Here is a 16,204-nt window from a genome sequence, read left to right as displayed (position 1 = left end):
ATTATAACATAAATACTGAAACATACCAAAACATGAACATACTCTAGTGACCTCTTAATTTTTCCAAAAATTGTATTTGAGGAAAGGTTGTTGTTTTTAGCCTGATACCCAAGAAGGCAACTTTTTACCTTCGATCTCTGCAGGCTTTTCTCTTACCCAGCTAGGATTAATAAATTGGGACGTGGTGGACAGAACACACATTCCCCACCACCCAGGCAGGATTTCTTTCCTACAGTGCCTCCTTTCATTTTAAAGCTTCCTTTCTAATTACTTAAAATAAATATATATTTAAATAAATCTAAAGCACGATTCATTTCTAGGACAAATAGCAATCAGAAAAGCACAGGTAACCAAACAGGTTTTATCTTTTATAAGATAATACAAAGAAGTCTTTTTTTTTTTTTTTTTTTTTTTAGATTTCAAATTTAAAAGTCATGAAGTATGTCATGTTCTTGTGAACTACAGTGTATTAATTAGCAAGGCCAGTAATGTCCAAAATGTTAACTGTTAAGACCAAAGTGTCATTCGTTCTCAAGGATCTTGGTTGCTCCAGCTGAATCGGACTTCAGTGATTCAATGAGAGCATGTTTGACCTGGCCTTGCCAAGATAAAAGTTATTTGTTTTCCTTATGTTTTACAATTGATTTCCTTATGTTTTTCTAAGCATGGAATGATATATTAATGATGAACTCTTCTTAAAAAATTATCTCTTTATCGTTTAGTTTAGTTAATTCTTAAGATACATTTTAGTATTTTAAGAGAAAATATAAAGTAATCCTATCTAATAAAGAGGGAATATGAAAACTGACTGGCATGTATCACAAAGATGGCGGCGCCCATAGCCACAAGATGGCAGCACCCAGTCTCCTCAGCCCTGCCAGAGTTCACCAGTCCTTTTAGCCCTGCTGGGGGGGTGGGGGGAGGAGGGCAGCAGGTGCATTGTGTGGCTGGACCCACCCTCAGCCCTCCAGCCACCAAGGGTCAACCCGAGATGCAGGCAAGCCTTGGATGGCTGCCATTCAGCACTGCCCGAGGCTCAGGTAACCAGGGCCAGCCAAGGCTTGCACCACCAGCAGTGGCAGCAGCAGATGTGTGATGGGGTGTCGCCTTCTCCTGATCATCGGGTTGCCTCCCACCCCTGAGGGCTCCCAGACTGTGAGAGGGGGCAGGCCAGGCTGAGGGAGCCCCCCCCCCCCCACTCCTTTGCATGAATTTTTGTGCATCAGGCCTCTAGTAGAACATAACTTTATAAGGCACTGATATTTTCTAAAGTTTTATGAGAAAAGTTATTTTGTGACCCCATAATATTTTGGATTTAGGGAATAAAAGAAAAAAATATTGGTATATGTGCAGTTTAAATGACATTTTGTTTAAAACTCAGCTACGGGAATTGCTTAAACCTGATTTACGTATGGTTTGAGTAGATTTTAAGGAGGATAACTGCCTTTGTAGAGAGCTAAAAGGGATAAATTCATTTGGAAAAGTTTGGGAAATAGAGTTCCTTAAAATGGTGGCATCAGAGTAAAGTGTCCATGGGACAGATAGACTTAATATATCAAATTGAGGGACTTTCCAACAATTCTCTGAGGATTATGATTTAGGCTTTGCTATAAGAGTGTACGGGTATAAATAGGAGTTCTTTCTGGCATGCTATATGAATATAATCAATATCTGTTTCCATGGTCATACCTGGTGCTGTAACTCATTTTCAACTGGTGAATACTCCAAATAATGGACTAACCTCTACTTGCTCCTTCCTTCCCATAGAGCTCCATGCCAACTTGGGTCAACACAGCTTCTCAAAGCCAGTACTTTTCAACCACTTGCATTTTTTCCCACGGGCAGAAATCCTTCACAAGCCATGATCCTGTGTTTATCTGAACCATTCATGGCACAGTACTGTCCACCTCAGCCAATTCTTTCTCTTGCATCCCCATTTTCCTTTGGTTTTTGACCAGTATTCACAGACTCTTATACTCATCTTTATTTCCACGAGAGTGTCATTTTCTTTATTCTAACTGAGAACCAAAAACCTGGCAATAATTGCACTAAGTATGAAAATACTGGTAATCCTGGTATTGCTAAAATGAAGACATTGTATATGTTACAGAGATGTGTTACGTAGAACTGAACAAGATACAAATTCAAGGCTGTCTTCATCAGCTAAGGTTCTTGAGGTACTGAAAAGTCTCCTTTAAAATCTTCACTTAAGTTATAATCTATCACTATATCCTTAACTAAATAAATGAAAAACTTAAGTGCTTAAAAGTAAAGAAATTATGTCTTAATCTGTTTTACTCTTTTTCAAATATTGCTTTACCATATATTCCATTTCTATTAGTTTGTATTTAAGATGTGCATTTCAACCTCATAAAAGGTTAAATTGATATTTATGGGCTATTCTGGAAACCTAAATACAATTTGTTTCACTACATCTAGGAGAAAATATGTTCAAATTCCCACTGGCTTTTGGAACACAACCAAATAGAAGGTTGCAGACATACTGTGTTTTGGTCTTTGTTACTTGCCTCCTCCACTGGTTAGGGCTTGTGTCTGTTTGCAGGTGTGTATCTGTGTGTCTGTTACATATACCTTTGTGTCTATACATACACCTTTCACAGTTCTTGGTTCATAACATCATTTATTCCTTCCTTTCTTCAATAAATATTTGAATTCCTATTATGTAAAAGGTCTGTTTTAGGCCTAAGGGATATCCAGAAATGAGGTTACGGCCCTCAGAGAATTTACACTCTAATGGAGAATAGACATAAACCAAATAATTGCAAAAACACACATAAAATGCATGAGTAATAGATGCTATGAAGGGAGGCCACACAGCACTGTTCGAGCATGGGACCAGAGATCTGCCTTGTCTCCAAACGCAGGCTGGTTTCCTGGAGATCTCCAGGAGGGGTAAAGCTGGAGGTGAAAGTGCTCCAGATAGAGGGAGTTCGTGTTCAAAGAACTTATTTGCTCCATTAGCTTCTCTTTATAATTTTTTCCAGGAGTGACCACTGTGTAGCTGGGAGACTTTTAGCTTCAGCCATATAGTGAAAATTAATTGTAATCATACTAGCAAATAAGAAGGCACATATTTCACAAGCAGTGATACCTGTTTTGTTTTGTTTTTTTCAGGTATGAAGTACTACTTAAGTCCTGACAACTACCCTGAAGATGGAATTATGAATATGGCAACTTTTCTGCGGGGCATTGAAGACAAAAGGATAAAAAATGACCGGCCTGAGGACCAGTTCAGTAAAGAGAAAAAGAAAATCCTGTTCTCCTTCTGCGAGGTCTGCAACATCCAGCTGAACTCTGCAGCCCAAGCCCAGGTCCATTACAACGGCAAGTCCCACCGCAGGCGCGTCAGGCAGCTGAGCGATGGGCAGCCTCAGCCCCTGGCTCAGGCTGCGGGGCCGCTGCTGGCCAGCCCCAGCACCACCAGCACAGGTAGGCAGCAGGGTCGCGGGCTCCAATTACCCTGGGAGAAAAGCTTCTGTTCTAGAAAATGAAGGCTTTAGAGCAAGACTTATTTTTCACCATAAGCTACCCCCATAATAATCTGTATTCTACCCCCATAATAATCTGTATTCTTTTCCCTACAGGTAAAATCCAAGAGCTGATTGTTACTTCTCAGTATATATTTACTATTATCGTATACATTTTATTTTAGACACAAACACAGATAAATAGAGACACACAAAATTTGTGCATTGGGCCATTGTCGTGGTTCCATGCCCCCAGAGTGTGTGAGCATTTCTTAAAGTATTTTAAAATGTGTTTAAAACGGATCGGTGACGTCAATATTTTGCTCCCTGTAAAATTAGGCTATGCTGGGTTCCCTCTGCCTGTGTTCTATTGGGTAGCACACTCCTTGATGGGGTATAAAAAGCTGCAGCCCTATTTATAACACCCCACGGTGCAGGGAAGGAGCATTAATCTTGTGTGGTAGGACTCTGCACATTCTTTTAGAGACTTGCCAGCCACAGCGCTTTCGCCTTCGTGCAGGCGGTGTTCTAACAATAGGAACAGGCATTGCCCAAGCCAGCCAGGCTCACCTCTGAGGCGGCACCACCGCAGCACTCTTGCCTCTCACCCTTTCCCGGGGGCTGGGTACAGGCAGAAGCTTTGGGACTTTTGCATTCCTGCATCTGCCTTGAATTTCACACCATCTTTAAAATCTTTTATCGTATCCTTGGGCAGAGTGTCCTCCTCCTCCACATTGCTGGGATGGTGTATCTTCACGGTGACATAACTAAAGGCATGTTACCCAGGGTGAAGAGTCTACAAAAAGTGAACCTTCTACCCAGGTTTACCTGGGAGGCCACGATAAGCCTCCCCCTGCCTGTGGAGGGAGAGCTCCAGATTCCACTCTAGCCTGCGTCTGCTCTGGTGACAGGCAGACCCGAAGGGAGAAGATATTGGAATTCCACTTGGGGCTGTTCCATAGTTCTTGGTTTTGTGACATTATGACATGATCCTTATGAAACTCCAGGGTAAATTGCTGTGGATACATATATATGTATATATATATATATATATATATATATATATATATATTTGTATTTCAAGTTAACCTAACTACTTTATAGCAATTTAATTTCATTATTTCCCCAGTAGATAATGGTCATGCGCTGAAAGACTTACAGGAATTTATAGGATGCACGCTTAGTACGGAAATTATAATCAGTATAAATATTGATAGGTAACATTAATGTATTTGTACTTGATATATCAAAAATTAATTTACATATTAAATATAGTTGGTGTTAGGTTAAGACTGATTTCTGTTTTATATCTAAACCAAGGAACAAATAACCCTGAGTAAAGATTTTAATTACATCAAAATATCCATGCTTAAAATGAAGTTAACCTATAGCTTCTGATAACTAATATTAGTAGCTAGCATTACCTGAGTATTTTCTAAGGGGTGGGGGATTGGAATGGGGGGTTGAGGACAAATATGTTATACCTTAATCAATCAATCAATCAATCAATAAGGGTTATATTCTGGTCCTAAGAAGCTTACCAGAATTTTCTCACTTAATCCTCTCATTAACCCTGAGGTAGTTGCTATGATTATTCACTACTTACAGGTTAAGAATGGAGAGATAAAACCACCTGTCCAATTTTACATGGCATGGAAATGGCAGATCTAGAGTTCCAACTATAGTTAATTAATAGTGAGGTGATTATTCTTCATCACTATTTTCCTGCTATTTCCTGCAATGCAGTAACACTCAGGTTAAATTCAGACCTGTGTGCTGTCATGTTTGTGGTCATGAATGGTTGCTTGCATAGCAAACTCTTTTACTTTGGTGGGTTTTAAAAACAGACGTATAAATCTCAATTCATTAATTTCTCTATTGTCCTCCCATGCTAGTGAAATTAGCTGGCTGACATAAAGTAAGTTTAGCAAAGATATAGACAAATAATTATGGGTGTATTCTATAAGTAAAACATAGATCATCATCTAGAATAACACAGTGTATTAATATATAGAAAAATGGATAAGAAAATGAGATAGATTTTCAAGTCTATATATTGGGCATAAAGGACAATTTTCATATATTGATTCCAAAATATTAGATGTGTCCTGAATATCCAGTAAAAGGAAGATTAAATACCTAATAGTACACTTATAAAATGATGACAGAAACCATGGTCATTAAATTTATCTTTCTGGCTCAGCTGGTGTACCTTTGTGGTTGAGCATTCATCATTCAATTACTGGTCAGGGGACATGCCTGGGTTGTGGGCTCGATCCCCAGTAAGGGGCATGCAGGAGGCAGCCGATCGATAATTCTCTCTCATCACTGATGTTTTTATATCTTTCTCCATCTCCATTCCTCTTTATGAAAATGAATAAAAATCAATATTTTAAAAAATTATCTTTCTGAGGAATACTGAATAATAGGATAAACTGTCCATAATATCATGCTAAATGAGCCAACAGGAACTTAAGTAGATTATACCTTAATGTTGCTATGTGTGCCTGTGCATATTATCCACTATTTAGAGTCTCAACTCAATGAGAAGCAAGCCTGACATGGTTTTATTTTTTCAGTCATTTTCCTCAATTTTGATCTATCACATGTCTGTTTCCTGCTGGGTAGCGGCTTCCTTACCACCTTTTCTGCCCAGATCTTCTCAATTTTGTATTTTTAGAGGGACTGTTTATTTAGAAGATTTGGTTTTATTTATAAAAACTTCTATGCCATAACCAAATTAAGATATGATGATTAGCCAGACCCTGGAGTTTAGAGTGAATGGTGGGGCACAGTTGGCTCTCATGCTGCTCCTCTGTCTACCTGCCCTTTTGCCCAGGTAGTGGGGAAATTTGGAGGAATGGTGGGATGGAGGTCTTCTTGCCTTATAGACTTGGCAAGGCTGCGATGCTGTTCTCGGTAAATGATCACTATTCTGGTTGTCTCTGTGGGACATAGGTGCTCCTAACAGACCCTGTGTTTCTTTGGGGATTGGGAGTCCCTGAGATTTAGCTGCAAATCCCAGCTCAGCCCCAGATGAAAACAAAAGGCCCCATTCCTCAACCACATGTACTTCTTTCCCCCACATTGCCGCAGATAAGGATATTGTGTCCTCTCTTCTCATTTACATACCAACTACTAGGGCTTGAGGTCATTTAGAGAACCAATCTGACAACTAACATTCCTCTTGAAAACTCATGCCGAAACAGGTTTGGCTCAGTGGTAGATTGTCGGTCTGCGGACTGAAGGGTCCCTGGTTCGATTCCTGTCAGGGGCATGTACCTTGGTTGCGGGCACATCCCCGGTGGGGGGTATGCAGGAGGCAGCTGGTCGATGTTTCTCTCTCATCGATGTTTCTGGCTCTCTATCTCTCTCCCTTCCTCTCTGTAAAAAAATCAATAAAATATATTTTTTAAAAAAAGAAATTAAAAAAAAAGAGAAAACTCAGAGCTGCTGGGGCCCAGGCAGGTAGACTTGGAGTGGGGTGTAAGGGCTCCTCTGTATTTCTCATCTCTGCTCAAGTGCATAGGGAAGACTGGCAAGTCCAAAGCAGGCACCTAATTATGGATCAAAATGCTAGTCTCCTTTTTATGCTAATTGCTTGCCTATAAGGGTATTATGGGCTGAAGTTTGTTTCCCCTTCAAAAAATATGTTGGAGTCCTAATCCTCAGTATTTTCAAATGTAACCTTATATGGAGATAGAGTTTTTGCAGATGAAATTAATTTAAAATGAGGTCATTGGGATTAGGTTGACCCTAATCCAATGTGATAGATGTCCTTATAAAAGGGGAACAGTTATAAAAATTTACAGAGACAGACACACACAGAGGGAAGATGCTATGAACAGGAATAGGAACAAAGAGGCCATCTGCAAACCAACAAAAGAGGTCTAGAACTAATTTTCCCCTCCGAGTTCTCAGAAGGAGCCAACCCTGCAACACCTTGATATCAGCCTTCAAACCTCCGGAACTGTGAAATGATCCGTGTCTATTGTTAAGCTACCCAGTTTTGGGTACTTTGTTACAACAGCCCTAGCCAGTTAATAGAGGGAGGAAATTAAAAATCTATAATCGCCCCAAAGGACAGAAGATGCACTAATAGAGATAATCTTTCCCATAGCTTTTTATTTTTAGAGGTGACTTCCCCTCCTCTTTGTCAGTATTATTATATATTGTTGAGTTTGGCAGGGCAGGGGTAGGAGTTGGCTTCAAGGAGTGATGGTTGAGACTTGAGCCATTTCTCTGAATTAGTGACTGATACCTACCTAACCACTGGCAATTCTTCCAGTATACTTAGAAGTTAGGGTGTTCACAGAACCTTTAGATCTCAGCTTCTGGAAGAATAGGAGGATTCTCAGAGTGCACCTAAAACCATTTGTGTGTGTGTGTGTGTGTGTGTGTGTGTGTGTGTGTGTGAGTGAGAGAGAGAGAGAGAGAGAGAGAGAGAGAGAGAGAGAGAGAGTGAGAGAATATATTTTTTTTTCCTGAGAGAAAGATTAATGATAAGTAGCAGCAAGATCCCTTTCCCAACACTGTCCCCAACCAAATATTGTAAGAATACTCTGGGCAGCAAAAAAGAGAATCAAAGGGGAAGCAAAGAGACCTTAGACAACTTAGCCTGTATGTGAAGGATCCCTGTTCCTTTCCCCATCCAGTCCCAGAGGGTGGGTGGAAATAACAGAAACCATAGGTGGCTTTAGACAAAGTAGTTAGCATGCTTTTATTCCTCAAAAGGTATACAAATACAGTAAGACCCTAGTATTCCCAGCCCCTAACAAGGATGGGCAGATGGACCCAAACAGTCTCCTGATTTGCTTGTGGGCTTAGTGAAATTGGGCTAGAATTAAACAGTGCTAAGAAAAGAATTTATAGCAATAAGTGCTTATATTAAAAGATGTGATGCATTTACACCATGGAATACTATGCAGCAATAAAAAAGAAGGATCTCTTACCCTTTGAGACAGCATGAAGGAACCTGGAGATATGCTGAGTGAAATAAGCCAGCAGAGAAAGACAGCTATCATATGATCTCACTCATATGTGGAATCTAAAAAAACAAATAAACTGATGAATTAAATAGATACAGAAACACAGAAGCATGGAACAGACTGTTGACTCTCAGAGGGAAGTGGGGGTGGGTGGGTGGATGGAAGAGAATAACCAAAGAACTTACATGCATGTATGCATAACCCATGCACACAGACAATAGGGCGGTGAAGGCCTGGGGTGGGGATGGGTGCAGGCTAGAAGGGGTCTATAGAAAAGGAGGTAACATCTGTAATATTTTCAACAATAAAGATAATTTTTTAAAAATAGAATGTCATATATGCCTCATTTTCCCTTCCTGTCTGTGAACCTCCCAAGGTATGTGGGATTTCCATTTGTATGTATGTACAAATTAAATTTAATTATTTTATCTGAAAAAAATGATAAAAGATCTCCAATAAATAAATACATCTTTACTTAAAGAAGGTAGAAAAAAAGAGAAAAAAATGAACACAAAGAAAGCAAAGCTGGACAAATCTGAAGAAGTTTGGTAGTTTGTATTCATATCAACACCTTGATTATGATATTTTTTTTTGCAGTTTTACAGAATGTTGCCATCAACTGAAGCTGGATAAAGTGTTCAATGGAACTCTCTGTAATTATCCAACTACATATCAATTTATATTTATCTTAATACAATTTTCAGTTTAAAAAGTCATAATAGCCGAAACCGGTTTGGCTCAATGGATAGAGCGTCGGCTTGGGGACTGAAGGGTCCCGGGTTCGATTCCGGTCAAGGGCATGTACCTTGGTTGCGGGCATATCCCCAGTAGGGGATGTGCAAGTGGCAGCTGATCGATGACTCTCTCTCATCGATGTTTATAACTCTCTATCTCTCTCCCTTCCTCTCTGTACAAAATCAATAAAATATACATATATAAAAAATAATTTAAAAAGTCATAATAAAGATGACCAGTAAAAATGTCCAGTAGCATAATCAGAGATGACAATGAGCAAAAATTTTGGGGTTTGGCTGCTTAAAAATTATCATGTCTACTTTAAAGATATTATTACTTAAACACAATCTCCTTTTTTAAAAGATAAGTGTCAAGAGAACCTAGATACCTAAATAACTTAACGATAGTATGGTATGCTAAGCACAATAATGATCTATATATAAGCTAGGTGTGGAACAGGGAAAGGAACAGTTAATTTTATAGAGGTCAGGAAAAACTTCCTAAAGGTGTTATTTGAGGTTAATATTTAAAAATAACTTTTGAGTTATTCAAGAGAAAACAACATGCTAGGCAAAGGGATATCAAAGCAAATGCATGTAGGAATAAATTATAAATCATTTATTATCATTGGAGTGAATTTGGATTGAAAAAAAGGGGATAAGATCCCTGCGTCAAAGTAGAAAGTAGCTAGAATGGAAGGGTCTTCCTTGTCCTGTGGAAACTGAGACAAAGGAAAAACACAGTTGCCCAAACACACATATTAAAAAAGTATGGAACAGCTGCTGGATTCAGAGGTCTCCTAAGTTCTCTTTCTATTGTACTCTGGTTTATGGCAATCCGGAGCCTCACTGTCGAGTCTAGACAGCCCAGTTTAGGTGTTGTTTCACCATATGGCTGCTCAGAGGTTATTTTTCCATGACCTACATACAACTTCCAAGTCCAGATAAAATTGACTGTATTTATTCTCTACGTATCCTTCCCTCTGCTGGCAAAAGCTGAGACCTATTCTTTATCCTGGGCACCTACTGCTGCAAAATTTCTCCATCAGTCCTAGGACATTCACCCTTTTGTTCTCTGAGGTGAATCTGAATTTAAAAACTGTAAAGCAGTTGGTGTGGGAGTGACTGATATTCTAACCCAGTGGTTTTCGAATTTTAGCTTGCACCAGCATCACCTGAAAAGGTATGCTAAAATGCAGAGTATGTTAAAAAGGCAGACTGCTGGGCTCCATGCCCAGAGTTTTTGATTTAGGAGGTCTGGGGCGGAACCTGAGAACTTGCATTTCTAACAGGTTCTGAAGTTGTTCCTGTTCTGAAATCGTGAGAACACCAATCTAACACACTGAGGAGGAGTTATATCCAGAAAAGGAGCTTCTACCTTAAATAAATCTGCATTTGGGAAATGGTCAGAAAAGAGAAAGGCAGCCTTCTCGTGTTTCTTATCTTCTGCTGGTATACCCACCGACCCATGCAAAGAGAGGGATGATGTTGTGGAAATAGAATGCATAGCCCCCAACCCCATCAGCCAACCTTTACCCCTAACGGTGAGCTTTATAAGCAACTTTGCACCTTCCACAGTAGCATGAAAACAATGAGGGTGGACTGAGAGGCTGTAGCCACATGGATGAATGGGACCTCACCTTGTGCCAGGTATTGTGTAAAGGAGGTTACCTCATTTGAATCCTCAGATTTATGAAGAAGGTACTATTATTATTATGACGTACAATGTGGGTGAGGAATAAAGAGGTTGGATAACAGCTGGATTTAGAATAAGTCGGCCTAATTCTGTGGCCTGATTCCTCACTCTAGTGTTATTGCCTTTCAGTTACAGATAAATGTTAGGCTGAACAGCAATTGCGTAGTTTGTGCTTAGAGTTTACTGCTCATAGGGTACCTGATGTGGAAGTTGAATAAGAAAACATCTCTCTAGGCAGCCTGTTTATGTGGTAAGGCCAGCTTTTGCTGTTTAGAGACTTTCCCTAAACATCATTCAGCAATACTTGATACACTGATACCTTCTTCCTTCCCATCAGAAACAGGTAAATCACCAACTATAGTAATAAATATTAACTTTGTATTTTTTTTTTCTCTTTATATCCTCAAGAAGCATTTGCTCCTGTCGTGGAGAATTATGTTGCCCCAAGGATTATGGTTGGGAGGAGTACTTGTGTTTGGGGGCTCTTGGGATCCACATTTCCTCATAATGGGAAGGTATTCTCTTTTAGGGGGAGATCTCTGATCCTGCCTTTGACACTATTTTGGCACAAGTAATATTTAATTAAAACTATAAAACATCAGGCTCAGAATATGAAGGTTCTGCTGAATTGAGGTAAGAGAGACACATCTGTACTTGATTTTGAGATGCACTGAAGATACAGGTTATATGAAATTACTGAATAATAACTTCAGTCTTCACGGCCCATTAAGATAGAAATAATTTTTCTTATATTATAAATAAGGAAACAGAATTAGAGAAATTTGGAGGCCTTTCCTAAGGCCACACAAAGATTCAAAGTCTAATATCTGTCTTGGATTCTACATTACCTCTCATAAATTTTTACAATGTATTTTCCAAAAAGTAATAATAAAAAGAATTTGTGACCATTTCCTTATTATCTAATGTTTGTTTTTCCCAGTTGCATACTAACTAATATGCACATTTTCTTGCTCACCTTAAATTAATTCCAAAAGAATTTCTAATCACATTTAAGGTTAAGCTTTTAAGACAGAACAGGAGTTAGTAAAGCAAAGAGACTGGAGAAGCGTGATTCAAAGACAGTAAAGAGAATGTTTAGAATCGTAAATGGAGAAAAAAAATTTGTCATGTCTACAAACGTGAGAGTTGGTTAAAACTGAGTGAAAGAATTAGGAAGAAAAACAAAAAAAAATTGGAAGGTAGGCAGGAGTCATTAGAATTTTTTTTTTATGATGCTTTATTTTAATCATGACTCTATGGGTCAGAGATCGGAGCTTTTCTCAATTAGGCATTTCTTGTCCTGGACTCCAGGGGTCTTCAAACTACGGCCCGCGGGCCACATGCAGCCCCCAGAGGAGTCTGATCCTGCCCGCCAGGTTTTTTGGGCAGTGAGCGCAGCCAAGGTGTTACAGTAGGAATTAGTAGTTCATATAGTCCGGCCCTCCAGCTCTCTGAGGGACCGTGATCTGGCCCCCACTTTAAAAAGTTTGAGGACCCCTGCTAGACATTACTCAGATAGCCAGCACACTGACTGGGTTGGATGGCCTAAGACGTATTTAACAGATGTCTGCAGTTAGTGTTGATGTAGATTGGATCATGCTCACCAGTAGACCCTGTCTTTGAGTTACATAGACAAGACTTGCTACAAGAGGTCACAGAGCCGCATTTCAAGACAGCAAGAGCAAACACTGCAACCACTGCATTCTTTTGGTCAAAGCTATTCACAAACCAGTTCGAATTCCAGTGATGGAGAACAGACTCTGCCTCTTGATGTGAGAAGCGGCATCTTTTATTTGGCCTTAGGAATTTTTAACTGCGCTTGAATAGATTTTAAGTAGAGGACCGTTTGGAGGTACTGTGAAGAAGGTAAATTTGATAAAACCAGGGGATTTTGCAGCAGGAAGCAGAGAGAATAGTTTGGAAGGGGAAATGAAAAACAAGATTAGGAGATGGGTTGTCAGTTGAAACATAGTGTAGAGTATTTTTTTCTTTGTTGCTATATTCTATGTTTCTCTTTGATGCTTCCAGGATCCTCAACTGTGTTTTTACCGTCTCTTTTCTAATGATCCCTTATTTTTATTCACATTCTACATTAAAGAAATTGTTAATAGGGTTAGAACACTGTGATAGGTGTTATGACTATTAAAATATGTGTATGGGCTTTAAAATACACAGGCCATTCCCCCCTCCTCCCCCACTGCATCTCCTATGTATTTAAAATGTAAAATTTGGCAGATCCAAAATGGCAACAGAGTAGATAGTTGTTACATTCACCTTTTCTCAGGACCAAAGTGGAACTACAGCTAAAATATACAGCAATCAGCCGAAGCCGGTTTGGCTCAGTGGTAGAGCGTTGGTCTGCGGACTGAAATGTCCCAGGTTCAATTCCAGTCAAGGGCATGTACATTGGTTGTGGGCACATCCCCGGTAGGGGGTGTGCAAGAGGCAGCTGGCCGATGTTTCTCTCTCATCGACGTTTCTAGCTCTCTATCTCTCTCCCTTCCTCTCTGTTAAAAATCAATAAAATATATTAAAATGTATAGCAATCAATCTGAATAACCAACTGAAGACTAGCTGAAGACAAGTCTTATAACCAAGGACTTACAGAAGTCACATTGAGACTGGTAGGAAGGGCATTGATCTGAAAAGGTTGGCCCTGCTCCTGTAGGCAGTGGCTGAGATTTTGGAGGGATAGCTAAAGCTGTAAGTTCCCCTGAGAAAAATGCGTTATCAACCCCAAGCTGAACTCCCCACCCAGAGCACCAGAGCCAGGAATAGGTGCCCATATAACATCTGGCCATGAAAATCAGCAGGCATTCTGACTACCAGGGAAGAAGAAAGTCTGCTAGAGACACATTTGCTCTCTTAAAAGGCCAACACACAAAATCTCATTCCCAGCCACTCACTCTGGGCTCCAGCAGAAGGAGGGTAGAGCAGATCTTCAAAAAAGAAAATCAATGAGAAAACAGTGGTCATAAATGACACAGTAGATCAAATGGATTTAATTGATATCTTCAGAGCATTTCACCCCAAAGCAGCACAATATACATTCTTTGCAAGTGAACATGTAACATTTTCTAGGATAGACTACATGTTAGGAGACAAAACAAATCTTAATAAACTTGAGAAAATTGAAATCACATTAAGCATATTCTTTGATCATAAGGTATGAAACTAGAAATCAATGACAAGATAAAAAAAAATGTAAAACACAGAAAGATATGGAGACTAAACAACATGCTACTAAACAATGAATGAATTAACAATGACTTTAAGGAAGGAATCAAAAGATACCTTGAAACAAATAAAAATGAGAACACAACAACCCCAAATCTCTGGGTCACAGGGAAAGCAGTCCTAAGAAGCATTACTGGCCTATCTCAAGAAACAAGAAAAATGTCAGATAAACAATTTAGCATTTCACCTAAAGGAACTAGAAAAAGAACAACAAACTAAGCCCAAAGTGAATAGAAGGAAGAAAATAATAAAGATCAGCACAGAAATAAAGGAAACAGAGTAAAACAAAACAAACAAAAAAATACACAACAAAAAACAAATCCAATATTAAAAATCAATGAAACCAAAAGCAGTTTCTTTGAATAGATAAACAAAATTTATAAACCTCTAACCAAATTTATCAAGAAAAGAGAGAGAACTCAAATAAATAACATCAGAAATGAAAGAAGTAATAACTGACAAAAAGAAATACTAAGGATTTTAAGAAAACATTTTAAAAAACTATATTCTAACAAATTGGACACTCCAGATGAAATGGATAAATTCCTAGAAACATACAATCTTCTAAAACATAATTAGGAAGAATTAGAAAATCTGAGTGGAGATATTATAATATTGAAGCAATAATAATAATAATAATAATAATAATAATAAAGTCCCAACAAAATAAAGTGCTGGACCAGATGGCATCACAGCTGAATTTACCAAACATTCAGAAAAAAACTAACACCTGTCCTCAAACTATTCCAAAAAATTCAAGAGAAGTGAAGACTCCCAAACTCATTTTATGAGGCTATTGTTATATTATCCTAATTCCAAAGCTAGATAAAGATACCACAAAGAAAGAAAATTATAGGTCAATATCCCTGATGAACATAGATACTAAAATCAATAGAATATTAGGAAACTGGATTCAGCAATACATTAAACATGATCAAGTGGGATTTATTCTAGGGATGAAAAGTTGATATAATATCTACAAATAATAAATGTGATACACCACATAAAAAATGAAGGATAAAAATCACTTGATCATATAAATAAATGTAGAAAAAGCATTTGATAAAATCCAGCACCCATTTGTGATAATAACTCTCTAAAGATTAATGGAAAAAATATCCTCAGGTGACGATTAACAAAAACAAAAACAAAAATAATGTTATAGACACAGATATGGTGATTACCAGGGAGAAAGGGTAGGAGGAGGTATAAGAAGGTAAAGGGGAATAAATGGTGATGGAAGGAGACTTGACTTTGGGTGGTGAACACAATAGTTACTATAGTATATATAGTTATTATAGTATGCGGATGACATGTTATAGAATTGTACACCTCAAACATATATCATTTTATCAACCATTGTCTCCCTAATAAATTCAATTTGAATAAATAAGTAAAATAAAATTTTAAAATTTATCCTCAAATGGGTTTTCACAGACATTTTTGAAACTTTGAACTTAAACTTGAAATTGTAACAATATTGGTTCACCACAAGATGGTGCCACAAGAATATTGAAAGTGAGATATTTTCATTTTAATCATGTAACATTTTGTTGGAATTTAATGGGTAGGCCAGAAAGCAGAGAAATACAAAGAGATGAGGACATGAGTGACATGCATGTGTAGGCAGGAGCATGCTCATTTGACAGACAGACTTTTTTATGAGCATCTTCTATGTATTAGGCTGAATATAGGGGTAATATCAGGGTGTGTGTATTAGAGTGTTAAGAGAGTGAGATATGAAGAAAGGAGAGGAGAGGAAAGGAGAGGAGAGGAGAGGAGAGGAGAGGAGAGGAGAGGAGAGGAGAGGAGAGGAGAGGAGAGGAGAGGAGAGGAGAGGGAGAGAGGTGTAGAGGAGATTTTCTTCAGTTTTCAGGAATAACAATTATTGCTGAAACATCTAATATTGACCTCTGTCTGGAAAAGATGTAGTTCATTTTAAGAGATATTTAATAATGCTAACTTAGGTTTGTGAGATCAATGAAGATGTAGGGCTAGAATCCATCAGTATGATAATGTATTTTGCAATAGAGATATATGGTTTTTAAATGCCTGCTTTTT

The 16,204-nt window shown here is 38.5% G+C and overlaps 1 protein-coding gene and 1 long non-coding RNA gene across 5 annotated transcripts in view; one reads left to right on the top strand and one right to left on the bottom strand.

The window, feature by feature from the left end:
• The window catches only part of ZNF385B (zinc finger protein 385B), a 342,481-nt gene that overhangs the window by 90,873 nt on the left and 235,404 nt on the right, over nt 1-16,204 (top strand). For all 4 annotated transcript variants that reach the window (XM_084892614.1, XM_084892609.1, XM_084892607.1 and 1 more), the window contains exon 3: nt 3,136-3,450. In XM_084892614.1, coding sequence (XP_084748740.1) covers nt 3,136-3,450 — 315 coding nt within the window. The remainder of the gene's footprint in view (nt 1-3,135; nt 3,451-16,204) is intronic.
• LOC311626795 lies at nt 4,560-8,958 on the bottom strand. Its single transcript, XR_014795771.1, has 2 exons — nt 6,933-8,958; nt 4,560-6,682 (listed from the first exon to the last, which is right to left on the bottom strand). It is a non-coding gene; the product is annotated as an uncharacterized lncRNA (long non-coding RNA).

Source organism: Pipistrellus hanaki (assembly GCF_964339955.1).
Source record: "Pipistrellus hanaki genome assembly, chromosome: 8".
NCBI classification, from domain to species: domain Eukaryota; kingdom Metazoa; phylum Chordata; class Mammalia; order Chiroptera; family Vespertilionidae; genus Pipistrellus; species Pipistrellus hanaki.
The sequence above is the reverse complement of the archived record's forward strand: the minus strand, read 5'-3'. Positions and strand labels throughout refer to the sequence as shown.